Below are 16,461 nucleotides of genomic sequence, written 5' to 3' on the forward strand. Positions count from 1 at the left end.
TAATGGGGTTTTTTTTCGTAGTTTTTTTGCGAATTATGTCGCCATGTTAACCCTGAATCCCACCAAAAGTAATAGCTCCCAATGGCGTGAATTTTCTGCACGTTTTGATACCTCATTTGTAGGTGTGCACGCAGCAGTATGAGCCGCATTAACGGTTACGGATGAAAAATAAAGAATAAAGAAACCCTTGTTGGGAGAATAGTAATAGGTTCCTGCCATTGCTTTGCATGGCAGGCCCCAACTATTAGTGAATCCCACTATACATCAAAATTACAAAAGTAAAAATCTAAAATATTATAATACTTATACTTATTGAAATAAAGAATATAACTGTAGAGAAGATAAATATTACAAAAATAAGTGTAATGGTCATGTTTATAATGACCATCTCGATCAATGTCAGAAATGACTAGCTTTGATTAGTTTTTTGTTTGTTTACTAACATTAATTACTAATATAATGAACTAATTATATTACTTTGTGTGCATTAAGCTTGCTTTGATGCCCTAGATATTGACCCTTTTAGAATGTCTAGTAGTTCGTAACCCAAACGATGAATTTATCACTTATTGAACAAAAAAAATAAAAATAAATCAAGACTTGTAGCATCTTAAAATCATAGATATAAGATGTTGTTTAACCAAAAAAGTCATAAATTAAAAATCAATGCATCTCATGTTTTGTACACAGGCGTACAATAAATTTTAAGCTTCCGAGCAGTCCCTGAAGGCAGCAGCTGGCCTACAGACAGACCCTCCCCTCTATCCGGGGCTCACCTGGTTCAGTGGGCGGCCGTCGGTGTTCAGAGTCCCGCTCTGGCGGACACCGAATCTCGCTGTGATTCTTCTGCCGACCCGAGCATGGAAGAGTTAGCTAGGGAGAGCATCAGCCTGCTGGCCTCAACCTCTGCCAAGCCACCGCTAGACGTGGGGCCCCGGCTGGGCTCCATGGGAGCCGTCTTCATCATGCTGAAGTCCGCTTTGGGCGCCGGACTGCTGAACTTCCCCTGGGCGTTCGCTAGAGCCGGGGGCGTTCGGAGCGCGGTCACCGTGGAGCTGGTGAGAGCGCTCTCATTTTAAAATGCTTAAAAAAAATAAGAAAAAAGTGTTGTCTTAAAGGGTTAGAAAGAACACATTAGTTTAAAAGTAATATTTATCTCTACATGGGGTGACTTTTGTAGATATTTCGAATTTCTGATGCAGAATTGTAGGTAAATTAATCTGATTTGTTTCACCTGAGATATCTTTCGCTCTGACTTCAGCTCTATTTAATTTTCTGAAGGAGTTTTTCTGACTCTGTTTTAAGTTTGTCCCACAATACAAAGAGATTAATGTGCAGCTTGGACATGAATACCATTATTCTTGGACTATATTTATCTTTATTGTGGACTAAATGAAAACTCTGCTCCTATCTCTGGTTACAGTTTTAAAAGTGTCTGTTCTTGTAAAAAGAAATGTTGGATTCTTTGCTCTTCTTGGGAATACACAAAATTTTAAATTACACATATTGTACTTAGCAGTTAATGTTTAATGTCGCTGTGTTTGAAATAAGGATGTTATTAATTTACTGAAGATATCAGAAAGTGTAAAAATTTAAACAAAGTTGTTGGGTAATAATTTGTCTTCTTTGTATAAGAAGATGAAGTGCTATTATCTCTCAAATATTTTTAAATGCAACAACAGGATTAAATTGTTATGTGCAGAACAGAATATTGAAGTGATTTCATCATGTGCTAATTTTACCTCTAAAGGACTAAGTTTGGAAATCTTTTTTTGAATGGCTTAAAAAAATCGTTCTGGCGTATTAGCCTTATCTTTGAAACAGGTGTGACCCGTATTGAAATGAGTTCTTGGGAGGGATTAATACTCTGATAAATACTCCAAAACACTGCAACCAATTTCCCTTACATTCCAAAAAGCTAATACAAAATAGAGAAGTGTTCAGATAATATGCCTGTCTTGACTTCTTTGGGATGGAGGAAGGTGATTTCAGGCAACTTTGTCTGTTTAATACACATTTGATCTCTGATGGTGTACTGGTATGTGACTGGACAGGGGACCTAAATGCAACAAGAGATATTTTTACAGCAAAAACCTAGCAGGTTTATAGCAAGGCAAAGGCCTTCTGTTTTCTTACTCTACCATATGGCTCTTAAGTATTCTGGCTGCTTACCTGAACAGACATGAAACAATTTGCCATACTATAATATACCACAGGTATCTGGAGGCAGATGTATGTACTGGTTATCAGCACTCCCATGGCACTGCCCTCAGCATTATTACACCGTTTTGTTGTTTTATTAGTGATTTATGCTTGCCTGACTGCTAAATATTGCAGAGGTGTCCGGTGCTTAACTGTTTAATTTGTTTAGTGCTAGATGCTATTTATAGCTGGTTGGTATGAGATGTAATATTAACAAAAACAGATGTGGATTAAGTCTTGTAGATGCACCTAAACATAGCAACAGTTGTTTTTTTAATCTAAAGATGCCTTTTACATCCATATTTTGTTTACAGTAAACTTCTCCATAGCTCTACAAGACATAAAAATCATTGATCTTAATTTGCTTCTGCAAATAAAACAAAAAAAACAAAAACAAATTTTCTGAAAACTGTGGATGATCAAGAATGTGAGTAATTTCATTATTCAAATCATGATATCTTTTCGAAAACATGACATTGCTTCATACTATAATATATGAGGGATTTGTTTGAGGGAAAACAAATTCCCTCAAAAGCCAAGTGTTGCAGTCATGCGTTTCTGTCTTCAGATCTCGCTCGTGTTCCTGATCAGTGGCCTGATCATTCTGGGTTATTCCTCCTCTATCAGTCGTCAACACACCTACCAGGCGGTGGTGAAGGAGCTGTGCGGCACGGCCATTGGTCAGTTGTGTGAGATCTGCTTCATCTTCAACCTTTTCATGATCTCTGTGGCCTTTCTGGTCGTAGTGAATGACCAGCTGGAAAAGTGTGAGTAATGATTGTCTTTTTAGGTCTGCACTTCTGCAGCTAATGTTCGTTCCCTTGGTCCAGATGTGTATTTTTCTTTAAGTTTGGTGACAATTGTATTCATACTTGGTGAGATAATTGCATTGTTTTAGGACTGTATATGACTGCATATCGGCTTATTATTGATTTATAATATATTATAGCCAATTTGGATCATGAACATCTTGTCAGGATAATTATAGTAAATATAGCAGCATATTTAAAGTAAACATGCGTAAAACATGTAAATAGTCAAGCAACACTAAAGTGACAAATTAGCTTGAGGAAAAGATGAAACTTTCTCTATGAAATTCAGTTTTATTTTTTTTCCCCAAATTCCTCTTTCCATTTTTCTTTTTCTGAAATTGCACCTGTTCCATTCTAACTGTATTTAATAACGCAAAATGTGCGTAATTATGGAGTGAATGAAAACAATTCAACAAATCAATAGTCAAAGTTATTTATATTTACTATTGTTCAAGTTTTATAGCTGTAACAAAGTGCTGTGATTGAGCAGAACATTTAATGATTTTTTTTCAAAGTATTTAATTGTTTCAGCGTTATTGTTTTATTATGTCCAAAACAAAAATCTCACAATTTTAATATTTAAAATTATTATTATTATTACAGGTACATCTAAATAAATTGGGATACTGTGTGAAAGTGCAAATATTTCTTGCCATTCATCTCAAAAGAGTGAAACTTGTATATTATACAGAATCATCACGCAAAGATCTATACCAAGTCTTTGTTTCTTATAATCTTGATGATTAGTGATAAAGAATATTAAACATTTTCACAATATGTTTTGAAATGTACCACTATGATGCCAATCTAACTTGCTTGAGGATGACAGAGGTATCATCACTTTCTTCAGATTATCACATCGAATAAAACTTTCTTCTGATTTAATGTCTTTTTGTGCCCTCTTTAGTTGGACCAGATGCAGTGTTCAGAATTAATCAAAATTCTTCACTACAGTCTATATTTGCCCAGGCACAATGAAATAACAACCTCTGAGAAATTTCAAATTATTAAGATAATAAAATAGATATTTTGTCTAATATAATTTAAGCGATTGTTACTCATGCTCAACAGAGACTCAAAATAAACATCTTAATGAAATATGCATCCTAAACTTTTGTTTTTGTATCTGATTTCTGTCCTTTAGTGTGCAACACTCTGTATGAGCTGGTGACTGCTCTGCCAAAATCTGAGATGCCCTATCATTTTTACACTGACCACCGATTTGCCCTAGTTCTGCTCTGCTTCTTCCTCATCATGCCAATGTCCATCCCCAAGGAGATCGCTATCCAAAAATACACCAGGTTGTGTAATTTATCTCCTTTTTAAGTAATTTTCTTTTCCATAGGACCACAGATGTGGCTCAAACAACAGTTACCAACTGAAGCAATGTAAATAATTAACAAAGGATGCCCTAATGCAGTATTTTCAGCCTAAAACAGTTTTCTTGGTCCTCTCCTAGTGTTCTGGGTACTGTAGCTGCAACCTACCTGACAGTATCCATAATCATAAAGTACTTCACCATGCCGAATGTTCCAGATCACAGAAGCCCTTTCTACTCCAGTGGGTACGTGAAACACATCCGTTATTTGAGCTATCTTTAACTTGGTTTAACCATAAATCTCCTTAGAATCTAAATCAGACATCACTGTTTAAACTCTCTCCATCACTGACTTACTTGCCCTTTACATTGAGCTATATGTCAGTTGTGAAATATTACTAAATGCAGTGCAGGAAGGACTTTACAAAGATTAATATCTCATGTTACTGAATCCATTTGTGGTCATGGATGGGATCTGAAAGTTTAGTTGTTGAGAGGAGGGTGTCTGGTTTGGGAACTTCAGGATTTTATCTTTGCTTTTTACTGATTATGCAGCTCTGTTGGTTTCTTTGGGTCATAATTTTCAGTGTGGTTTGGAGCGTTTCACAGTATGTGACCATAGATCTTGATCAGTAAAAGGCCTGCTCCTGCTGGGTGGGGGTATATAAGTGCTTTGTTTATGAGTTTTGGTAGGATGGAGTGAGAGATGGGCAGATGGATTGGGGCTTTTTCTTCCGTAATGCAGGAGGTGCTCAGGTTTGTTGTGGTAGAGAAAGAGCTGAACCAGAAAGCAAAGCAGGAAATATGATGACTCAAAGAATGAGATTCTGGATATCTTCAGATGGTTATACTTGGCTTCTAAAGATGGAGTAAGGACAAGAGTAGGAAGATGAATGGCTATGGGGAGGAACATCATTAAATGTGCTGATTATAACAAAAACTCCAGATAAAGTCTTGATGTGTTCACAGGACTGGCGCCTGGGAATCGATGTTCAGCGTGATCCCAACCATCTGCTTTGGTTTCCAGGTGAGTTCAACAATTTGCTTTAGTTTTTTCAGGACCATTTGAGACTGGTTTCACATGTCAGCATCAGGGTATTGCAAAACTGTGGATCACTCTGCAGCTGTGTGTTCTGTATTTCAGTAAAGAAGTTGCCTTTAAATCTTGTATATTGATTTGGAAGTTTGCGCTTTCTCAGAAAAAGTGTTTCCATACAGTGTAAGGTTAGCAGGTTGACCTTCTCTGTCAACTTTGTAATGTTTAATATTGCAGAGTGTGAGCTCGGAGCTCATTCTGTCAGTCTGAAGGAGGACGGATTTATGTGCAACTGCCCAGCTTGCCCTTGTAACCCCTGAAGGCTGCTGTCAGTAGGATCTAATAAAGCCAAAGGAAAGTGCAACTCAATTGATACATTTCTTCTCACACTAACACTCTGTCAGGGTGAGTGATTGCTGTGCAGAGAGTTGAAAAAAGAGCTGATGAGGTCCTGATCTAAGGGGAAGGGACGAATAGAGAAGGGAGATTTTAAAGCAGCTGATGGCAGCTGGGACAGGAGTGAGAATCCTGAAATCCTGATGGCTTAACTCTGAGATGTTCCTGAACTCTGAGCTTTCCTTTAACTCTTGACTCCATGCTGGAATCACATCAGCAACATGGTTTCATATGATGATCTACAAGTTATGTCCCCAGTGGAAAGAAACCAATGCCCCAGGTTGGTGACTTAAAACCGTTTCTTATTATGCTGGATTTAATAACGTCGAGTGTAGCATATTATAATCATGCATTCTATTATATAATTACCAAGTGTGTGATAGCTTAGGTTACAGAGCCGAATTTCATATCTTAACTGCATCGTATTAAAGGTTGGAGATTAATTTACAATGTTTCAGCATGAACTTTCACTACAGAGTGGACAAGGGCTAATTAAACTTTATTGCTTACTTGAAGAAAAAGTATTTTGAATAAAAACATGGCCAAGAAATTTCTCTCGGCCATAAAGGGTGCTACTGTAGACTGAATTTAATTTTAGTTTGACATGCTGGGGAGTTTTGTCATTCAGTTCAACTCTTTTGCAGATAGATTTAAAAAGAGAAACGTAATTTGGATGTTCATTCTAGTTATTGTGATCCTGTAACCTTTTCAACTGATTGTCCAACATAGCATAAGAGGAGTTTCTCTTCTCGCAGTGCCATGAGGCTTCCATCGCCATCTACAGCAGCATGGAGAACCAGCGGCTTTCTCACTGGGCCTTTGTCTCTGTGGTTGCGATGATTATCTGTCTCATTATTTACTCCCTCACAGGTCAGATCACCTTCTGTTTCACCTGTGACTCCCCCCCCCATAACACAACAGTGAACTTATAGAGGCTACGTTCCTTGGTTTTTGCTTTAGGAGTTTATGGATACCTGACATTTGGAAAGACTGTGGCTCCGGATATTTTAATGTCGTACTCCAATCATGACAAACTCATGCTCGTTGCCAGACTGCTGTTTGGAGTCTCCATCATCACCATCTATCCTATCATCGTGTTGCTGGGCAGGTCAGCCATGTTGCTTTTAAAACCAGTGTGAGCCTCTCTTGGCTATAATTTCAACCAGGAATTTCCTGTCCATACAATTGTTACTTACTGGATAGTTTCTCTATTTTGGGGCTGTTCTCTAATCCAGAGAGTTGGCCCTTCAGCAGATTAGCGGCTTCTTTCCTCTGTGATTCTCCAAACTCAATCTGACTTCTCTCTGCTGTACACATTCTGTTGTGTCTATCAAGTCTCATTATGTATTTAATGTTGCGTTTGGCTACATTGCGTTTTGAACACATCAGATCAGTGATTCAGGACCCTCTGCTGAGTCGGTGGAGGAGACGGGACGAGGCGCTGATGGTGAAGTTTGAATGTCGCAGCCGATGGGTTCTGACGGTTCTGTGGATAATGACGACGCTACTCATTGCTGTGTTTGTACCAGACATCAGTAAAGTTATCAGTGTCATTGGAGGAATCAGTGCCTTTTTCATCTTTATATTCCCAGGTAGAGATCTTGTCATGTAGGGATGTTCAATAAAACCAGTTGCTGTTCTGTTAAAGAGTGTGTGTGTTTGTTTCTACAGGACTCTGTTTGATGTTTGCCATGCAATCTGAGCCAGTATCCTGCAAGACCAGGTGAGGACAAGCTTCATCTAAATGTTAATGAATTTAACTGTGAATTAATCTCAATACTCATCAGTTTAAGCTGCTGTTTTTTTATCATTCCCTGTAGTGAGTCAACATAATTTGATTAGATCTGTGCAAACCCAAAGCAGAGCTAAAACCAATAAATAAAAGAAAGTGCCAACACCTAGTGTAGAGGGACAACCAGTTAATAAATCAGTATTTATTATTTCTTACTATAAAAAAAATAATGGTTTCAGTTTTAGTTCTTTTTGAATTGTTATTATTGCTTAATTTCCATGAGTCTCAATGAATTGGTTCAGCTTGTTTGCAAAAGAAAATAAAAACTAAAATAAATACAAAAAATGTTTTTTTTTTTGTTTTTTTTTTTTACCTTTAGCACCTTATAGGTAAAAAAAAATAGTTTACATATATGAAAATAAATATGACAATATTATGGAAAAATAATACTTTATTTGCAGTATTTTGGTCTGTGTACGTGTGAAGATATTTTAAACGTCCCATTTTCTTTTTCAATCTCCCCCCTCCCCCCCAAGACTGAATTTAAATGCTGTAAAACTCAGGTGACAGCGTTTCATTCTTGAAAAACACTTGCATTACAGTACAAACAATTTCTTTTTAGGTGATTGATGAATATTAAACTTAATATTTTTAAACAGTCATCCACTGTTTTATAACTATTGGGTTGCCGTGGTAACGTGTCCAGAAGGGCATCCCGGATAACCCTCCTCAGCACTTTCTAGCTCATTCTTGAAATGTCCCAAGTTGTTTCTGGGCCTCACGGGATATGATGGTCCCTCCAGCGAGTTCCGGGTCAGCCCCAGAGACTCCTCCCAGTGGGATGCGTCAGGAGAAATTGCATCTTGATCTTGTAGTTGTGATCCAAATCTCATGGCTATGAAGGAGATTCAGGAAGATGGACACATAAATACAGAGCTTTGAGTCTACTTGTTGGTCTCTACAGCGGTCTGTAGTGAAATCAAATACAATTTAATTATATTAATTTATTAATTATATTAATAAATATTAAATTTAATTATATTTCATATTTAGTTAAATTAAATCATATTTAATTAAACTAAGATTTAATGGAATCTTATGTAGGCAAAAATCCCCACAAACTTGTAGAACATTTTGTGGATAATTGCAGATCTTCTTAATACATTTCTAAAATTAACCACAACTAGGCATGTTTTGATTGCCAGTATTTTTTCAACAGTTAATCTGCCAGTACAGAGGCCATGTATACATGAGCATCTTAATGTAATTGAAGGTTTGTAGTTGTATTGATTATGTTTAAAAGTTTTCTCTACCCAGCTGTGGATATTCTGTCATGAAATGTAAACTTGTATACTGATGTATTTTTATTTATTTTTCCCAATTCTTTCCAGAATCACCCTTACCATTTGGGGAGCAGTTACCCTGATCTGTGGAGCCTTCATTTTTGGTCAAAGCACCACCGTCGCTGTCATGGAGCTCCTTGGAAAGATCTGACCTCTCAGGGAACCTTCTGTGAATAAGTCTGAACTGTTTTGCTCCTCCTGAGGTCAGTTATGACTCTTGAGTGACGGACAACAGAAACTGAATACTGAGGACACACACATACACGCCTACAGCTTTCAGCTCAATGCTTTCAATGCACTGGGACACAGCCAGTAAAACGGTGCTGTCGAAGATTTTTTTTTTATGTGAATTTATCGATTACAACTGCACTGTGACAAAAAAAAACAACTTTCTGCTACTGTGTCCATGACTGAGTGAAAGTGTTTTCTTGCTATTTGTTGAGCACTGTTTTTATTCATTTTATCAAGAAGGGGTCCAAACTTCAGTTACACCCATCATATTTTTCTTTGCCAATTTAGATTTCTGATTGAGGCCTGTCCTGCCAGGACCATAGAAGGAAAAAGAGAAAATGTCGTGTAGGTTTTTTTGAAAGAAATGGTTTAGCAGAATTCATAGAAAATGAAAAAAAATATCCAGTCATCCCGATCCGTGCATCAAAACATGCAATTCATATTTATCTGATTTATTAAATTAAAAATGCGTCAAAATACATGGGGTTTATTGATATGAGTGGCATCCTTAGATTTTAGGCATTTGCCTTTTGGTCACCTGTCAGGGCCAACCAAGGCAAAACTAGTCTTTTTATTGATTGGTACAAATAATTGCTCAAGTCCAAATAATTAGCAAAAGAATTAATACAATTAAAAGACAACTGAATTGTTTTTAATTAGCACAGATTTAAGAATGAATGTGTAAGTGGGAATATTTCCAGGACTTCTGATTAAATACAAAAAATAATTTTCAAATTATTACCTTTTTTGGGCTAAAGTGTAATTCAGCCCCATGTTCAAAAGAAATTTCCCTTCTGGCCAGGAACCAGAACCTAGTGTTTGAGGAAATTGGCAGTAGGTCGTTAGTTGGCTGGGGAAAAACTTTAGCCTGCTAATCTCTGAAAGGCTTTCAGTTAAATAACAACTCTTCAAATAGGAGTGGCCCGTTATAAGGTCACACCACAGCATTGTCCAAAACTTGTGATTATTTGTGTGTGTGTGGTTGTTACTCAGAGGTGGACCTGCTGCTTTGCTTTGGACTATTATCCTGATGCATAACCCAAGCGCCTTGAGCTTAAGGTTGTGACATCACAATGAAATAAGGTATCCCAAGCAAAAAAAAAAAAAAAAAAAAAAAAAAAATTAACCTCCGAGTATAAAATATAGGTTAATAAAATACACATAATTTTTTGTTGTATTGAGATGTATACAAGGATGTCTTGTATGTATGTATATTATTTGTGAAAGTCCACTTAGTAAAAATATATCTGGGTCACAACTTTTACCGGAACTTATAAAAAGGAACAGAGGACACTCGACAAAGGAGAGGGGGTGGGGCAACACGCTGGAAGGGACGCCGAGCGACGGTCCGAGGAGCTGGCAAGATTAGCCCGGAGAGAACTGACTGCTGGACTAAAAGCGTGGCCAGAGCAATTCAGAAAGGGGTCAAAAGTCTTCTGGAGGCAAGGTAGAGCCACACGGAGCGTTGACCGGACCCGAGGCGCTCGCGATCCAGGCCTGACGAAGGGAACCGCCCGGGTACACAAACGCCGACCCGGTGAGACCCTTCCAATTTTTTTTTCTTTCTTTCTTTCTTATATTTTTGGTGCACGAAGACGGATTAATATTTTTGGGCCCCAGCGTTGGTTTTTTTTGCGCAAACGGAACTTTATTTTTTTTTTGGATTGCCTAATTATGGACTTTTTTGATGGACTATTTCTTTTTCTTTTGATTTATAGGCTGGGTTATGGTCTTAGAGTTGACTGTTTCATGGTGTACTTGTAAAAAATTAAAGAATGACGGGTAAAATACTATGATTTCAGGAAAACAATTGATTATTAAATGTAGCGGGCAGCTTGTAGCCGCTTCAGTGCGCTGAGGTGTCCCCTCTTTCTTTTCATTAATGAAATCGTTTTTCTAGCATTGTTTGATGGTCATGCTTATTATCAAATTCGTATAAAAAGAAGTAAAAGGACTCACTTGAGCGTGTACATTTCCCGTTTATTCGAGGATTTTGTTACAAGGTCACAATCTGATGTTGTGACCTTGTCCTTCAAGTTTCCCTGTCTGGTTAGTCCACAGAATATTTTTCCAGATGTCTTTGGGATAATCAGGATGCTTTCACAAAATCTGAGAACAATCTTAGTTAGTGGTTTAAAATGTCAATCATAATAAATTGATCTTGCTGTAAATTTTAGAAAGAATTGCTAAGTATTTTTAAGTAGCCTTGATGTGAATTCTTGGTTCACAGTTAATTTCTTTTATTACAACCGATAAAGACAAGTTGAATAACCAGCTGTGATCAACTCCCCACCCTTTCTAATTCAAAAACTCCCAACAATACAATTTTCAGCTTTATAGTTTTATTGAATTGTATCACTCTACATCATCTAGAATTTCAACAAGATATTCTTCAAAGACCAAAGATCATACTTGCATCCCTGCAATAAGTCTCTACATTTGAAGAGAAAGCAGTTTTACTGAAACATACATTAAGAATTAATATTTCATCAAACATTGCCATAAAAGTGATAATTCATTCTTTTATGTCATCTTTCTTATATATGTATTTATATAATACATTTTTAGTCTGTTTTCTTCATAGGAATACTAGAAAATAAATAAGGTAAGAAATGCACAAAACCTATTGAAGGAGTAGCATGGCCTAATACTACATTACTGGACATTCAGTTGACATGCACTCAATAGAAGGATAGAAAAGAACACCGCCATAGAAAGGAAGAGTTATGGCCTTGATGTCTGATATTTTGGCAAATTCCTGATTGGCTTTTCGTATCGATTGACGACAGACTCTGATAACAGCAACATCAGATCTGTTTTTGTTTGTTTTTTTTTCTTTCCTGCAGCTAACATTCACGCCATACTGGTGTGAAACAGTTCAACGGCATAACTCTTTCATTGTATGACAAAGCACTGAGGAGGAGGCGGGAGAAGGGTGGAAAAAGAACACAGTCTCAGGGACATTCAGGAATGTATTAACAGGAAACAGTACTCATATTTTTTTTTACCTCTAAATCATCATCAACTTTCAACCCCAAGAAAGAATCCTCGATTAGACCGCATGGGCTACGCTGAACACTGTAAAGCTTATGGCTTTCAGTAAGCTGTAGGTAAACACCAATTCATGTGATATGGCTTCGTTTTTACTGGAGTACTTCAACTTATAGAAAGCAAACATGATTCATGTTTTGACTAATTTCTACTTTAAACTGTGAGAAGTTAAAAGACTTCCTGTGGAGATTTAATCAAAACGACCATTTTTACTGGGTTTTTTTTTGGGGGGGGGCTTAAAATGATTTAATGCACAGCAAAGATTAAATACAACACTGCTAAAATTGAGCAAATTGGGAAGGCATTATTTTACGCTGGGAATGCATTGTAGCCAAATAACTGCTTGAAAACCTTACAGCAAATGAAAAACAAAATGGGTTTAAAAACTACATATTTAAAATGACATGTTTAGACTTATCAATCGTTACAGTCTCCATTTCCTCAAACAAATAAGGATTGTTTGAGTTAAAAAAATCTCTATTGTGACTGAAATTGATGATTCTTCTTTTGCTTTCCAGCTAGATTGTTCATGTTTCCATTAATGTAGGCATAGCAGTCCGGGCAGCTCAATTAATTTATTAATTAATTTAGAGTCTTTGTGTCTCAATGTTGGATGGTAGTTTGCGGGATGGATACAAATATTTTTACTGACGCTTTCAACATTGCCAGAGTGGCATCAACGGATACGAAAAAGTATTTATTTTGATACAAAAAACTTAACTCCTTGGCGTCTGTATGGATTATGATTTGCTTTAGTAACTTGTAGAAACTCATACCATTGAGAAGAGGAGTTTAAATGTTAAGTTGTTGAGGTATGCAATCAGCTGTTAGATGCAATGCATTGTCGTATGAAAGGCTATAAATTGGTCAAGAATAAGGAGTCAAATGTTGGTATGTTAAAGTTAGGCTCAGACTAGCAGAGGAACCACAAGTAGGTTTAATGTTGGATCAGCATTAAAAATGTGTAACTCTAAGCAATGCAAGTAAAAATGAATCATATGATTCATTGTCCTATCGATATCCCAAGATGTCGATAGGACAATACACACAGGACACAGATAAATGTGTTCCTGAAAAAATATTTTGCTTTCCTGTTTATTTTAATTTTGTTTGTTCATATTTATGTGTAGTCAGACAACAACTTCTTTTTATCTGTTGGAGCACGCTGAGCTCTCAGCCACTGTTTACATTATGCTTTCTGTCATTAGCTTTAAGTCTGCTTTATGGCAAGGTTCAAAGTTGTCACTGAATAAGGTTTGTTAGTATTTATTAGTACTGTAAATTTTATTCCTTAAAACATTTCAACATGGATGTGAAACCAAATTGGCACGCACTTTTGTGAATTGGAAAGTAGGGTGTACTATAGTCATGGTTTCTGCAATGTTAATACCTACTGTTAACGAGGGAGAAAAAATACTTTTAAAGATGGCTGCTCTAAACTTTAATGACTTCAAAAATGGCACCTAATTTCTAACTATTCAATAGGCCCAGTTCTTCTCTAAAAACACCATTTTATAGCTCAAGAGATCAAAACCTCTGCAGGGTCCCTTTAAACCTCTGAGGTTACTGAAAACAATTCACACATGTCTGTATTAGAAATCCACAGTAACAAAAGTATTTCGGCAGCTGGATATTATTATTCTGCAAGTCCCAGAGTCCTGACTCTGCTCAGGGCAGCCCAGCGCCCTAAAAGACGGACTTGGTGCTGGATTGACAGAAGTGCCAGTGAGTATTGATTCCCAACTTTCTACTACTGACGCTCTTGGATAGGAAGCAGAAGTGCAGGTGAAAGTGAGTCAAACAAGGACTGAAGTGGAAGCCAATGGCAATACTATTGATTTCTAAATACTTTCATGTTGCTCACTATATAAACTTTTTTTTATTTTATTTTTTTTTACATTGTGCTTTTTTAGTCTGATTGCTTTACAATGGTGGCGGTTTCCAAGTGGCCTAATTAGACTCCCCAAAATCAGAAAAAACCTTAGACTCCTCTGTCTTCACATAATTACAATTTTCATTTAACAGCTGAATGTTTAAGTGAAGCATTGTATATTCTGTGGCCAAAACACCCATGCAGGTATGTAAACGCTAATATCAGGGTGGTTTTGTGGTAATGCCATAGTAACTGCACTTACTGATTTTTCATACAAAAAGTGAAATACATATTGTGAATGTAATTATATGTCAAGGAAACTGGTTATTTTTCTACAATATTCATGGACAAATTTCAAGTGCATTTCACACAAGCTTGTTTACTTGAAATCAAAGGTCCAGCAAATGTTCAAAACCAGTTCCATGTTTTTTTTTTTTTATGTTTAAGGCTTTAAATCAGACTTTGTCACAGATTTTAAACAAACTGAAGAGAAACTGCTGCACCCCCTGAATCCACTTTCACCGAGAAAGAATTTACACCATATCACTGAGACGTGTCAATAAATACAAATATAATCAGAATAGAACACCGTTTTACTATGTACAACCTCTGCTAGTCAGTCACCACTAATATGAGCTACCCATCACCAATTGTAGACCAAGGCAAAAAGTAGACCAAGTGAGTTGCATGAAAAGCAGAAAGGTGCTTCACTTTTTCTTTCTCCAAAATCTTTGTCCCAACAAAAATAAACTCTGCTCATAAATTAAGGAAATAAAACAAAGCCATATGAAAAACAATGAATAGAAGGTTATCGCTGAATCTTTGTGAAAAGATTTTCTGGCTAGCTCCTTTCAGGGTCTGTCTCACCACAAGATGACTGCTGTTTTGTTGCTCAGGTGTATTTATTTACTCATTACACCCACAGCAGCCATTATTGATCAGAATGCTCCTTAAAAAAGAAGCCTGATTTTTTTTCAAATAGAAATTTTTAAGGCTGCTCTGCTGAAGCATGACAATTAAGAGTACTTAACTGTGGATACAAATTAGACAATTTAAATCCCATTAACAATATGTAGCAACTGTTGAAAATCTGACATGCAGCATCTCTAAAACTAATTCCTGGGCTGTATGCATGGAAGAAATTTGATGCTCTCTAAAGTAAGGTGGACTTGGAAGCAGTGCATACTGCAGTGTTTTTGGGATGTTATTGTGTAGTATCTGGAGCAGTAAAACCAACTGGTCTGTCATCATTTTTTCTTACATGAAACAAACACAAGTCTTATATCAATACAGCATTGCAAAGAGCCATTTGATGTGAGCTTGGTGGGAGCTACTGGAGTTTGATTTTTATATTGTCCTAATTTTCTTTTGAATAGTTTCCAGTTGCATAACCTTAACTAGAGAGGCAGCTATTTTCCTGAGAGTGCAAACTAAATTGACATTTATGGCTGCTGATGGTCCTAATCAGTGAGCTTAAAATGGCCAAGGTGAGGGTAATGTTTTCAGAAATGTAGAGTTAGCTGCAACTTGTTAAAGAAGGTTAGCAGGATGAGCAGTTTATGGTGACACCATCATAAAGTGTTGTAAAAAAAATAATGCCAATGTATAATCCAAAAACAGACTTTGCTACATGACTTACAACCTCATAATCCTTGCTACATAAACTCTACCTCAAAGTGGCTCAGAGCTACTTTAAGCATCAAATCATCCCATTGCAAACATGTTTTGTATTCTCACATTAAATTGAACAGTTTTCTCTACAGATGATGCCCTTCCTTTGCACTATGTAAACATGTACTTACAAAAAGAGTTAAAGGATAAAGGGAGGAGGAGGGACAGTAAACAGGTTGGAATAAAAGAAAGTGTCCAGGGGGAGTCTTGGTGTGTAGTCCACCATCTTCATGCTCAATCCCTGTTCACGCTGCACCAGGCGGCTGCAGAAAGAAACAAGGAAGAAGCTTTGAGACTGGGAAAGTTATTCAAGGTATGATGAGAAATAGTCTGACAAGTGATGTCTTGAAGATGAGTTTTATTCAAATTGTTCAAAAATAGCCATGTTGTTAGTCAACAACTGAATAGTGAAGATTCAGATCAAAACGGGCTGATTAAGCATCAAGTCTATTGCTGCACTTCCAGTTCAAAGATGCATCTCAATCTGGGCCTGAAGCAGCAAAACAAACTGATATCATTATTTCTCCACTATCATGTTTGACTATGTGTGTGATTAGTTTTTTAAATGCTGTTTGGTTTTATGCCAGATCTAAAGGACTGTTGTTCCTTTTGGTCAGCAGTAGTTTTAGCTTTAGAAGTCGCTTATCGATATCAATGCTGCTTCAGTCTTTTATTAATGTTGTAAAATCATGAACACTAACATTAACTGAGGCAAGTAAATTCAGAGGTGCTTTGGATGCTCTATAACGATGTGGTGCAAGTAAATATGTGGTTTCAACAGTGATTTCCTGGCAAT

The 16,461-nt window shown here is 36.8% G+C and overlaps 2 protein-coding genes across 3 annotated transcripts in view; one reads left to right on the forward strand and one right to left on the reverse strand.

Annotated features, from left to right (window-relative positions):
- Positions 1-735: 735 nt before the first annotated feature.
- On the forward strand, positions 736-13,802 carry slc38a8a (solute carrier family 38 member 8a). Its single transcript, XM_028027868.1, has 11 exons — positions 736-1,058; positions 2,771-2,969; positions 4,159-4,315; positions 4,474-4,578; positions 5,302-5,359; positions 6,520-6,634; positions 6,725-6,872; positions 7,154-7,356; positions 7,436-7,487; positions 8,888-10,129; positions 11,074-13,802. Exons 1-10 carry the CDS (start codon positions 861-863, stop codon positions 8,988-8,990), a joined length of 1,338 nt encoding a protein of 445 aa, XP_027883669.1. The 5' UTR covers positions 736-860; the 3' UTR covers positions 8,991-10,129; positions 11,074-13,802.
- The window catches only part of necab2 (N-terminal EF-hand calcium binding protein 2), a 103,652-nt gene continuing 98,586 nt past the window's right edge, over positions 11,396-16,461 (reverse strand). For both annotated transcript variants that reach the window (XM_028027883.1, XM_028027877.1), the window contains one exon: positions 11,396-15,928. In XM_028027883.1, coding sequence (XP_027883684.1) covers positions 15,900-15,928 — 29 coding nt within the window. In that variant the 3' untranslated portion in view covers positions 11,396-15,899. The remainder of the gene's footprint in view (positions 15,929-16,461) is intronic.

This window comes from Xiphophorus couchianus, chromosome 2, assembly GCF_001444195.1.
Source record: "Xiphophorus couchianus chromosome 2, X_couchianus-1.0, whole genome shotgun sequence".
Taxonomy (NCBI): domain Eukaryota; kingdom Metazoa; phylum Chordata; class Actinopteri; order Cyprinodontiformes; family Poeciliidae; genus Xiphophorus; species Xiphophorus couchianus.

Bases quoted from the DNA above. Each gene is read 5' to 3' on its own strand.
- slc38a8a (XM_028027868.1), top strand. From the start codon at position 861: ATGGAAGAGTTAGCTAGGGAGAGCATCAGCCTGCTGGCCTCAACCTCT. The intron at 4,579-5,301 runs GTACGTGAAACA...ATGTGTTCACAG, and splicing joins AGCCCTTTCTACTCCAGTGG to GACTGGCGCCTGGGAATCGA. The intron at 6,873-7,153 runs GTCAGCCATGTT...TGAACACATCAG, and splicing joins ATCATCGTGTTGCTGGGCAG to ATCAGTGATTCAGGACCCTC.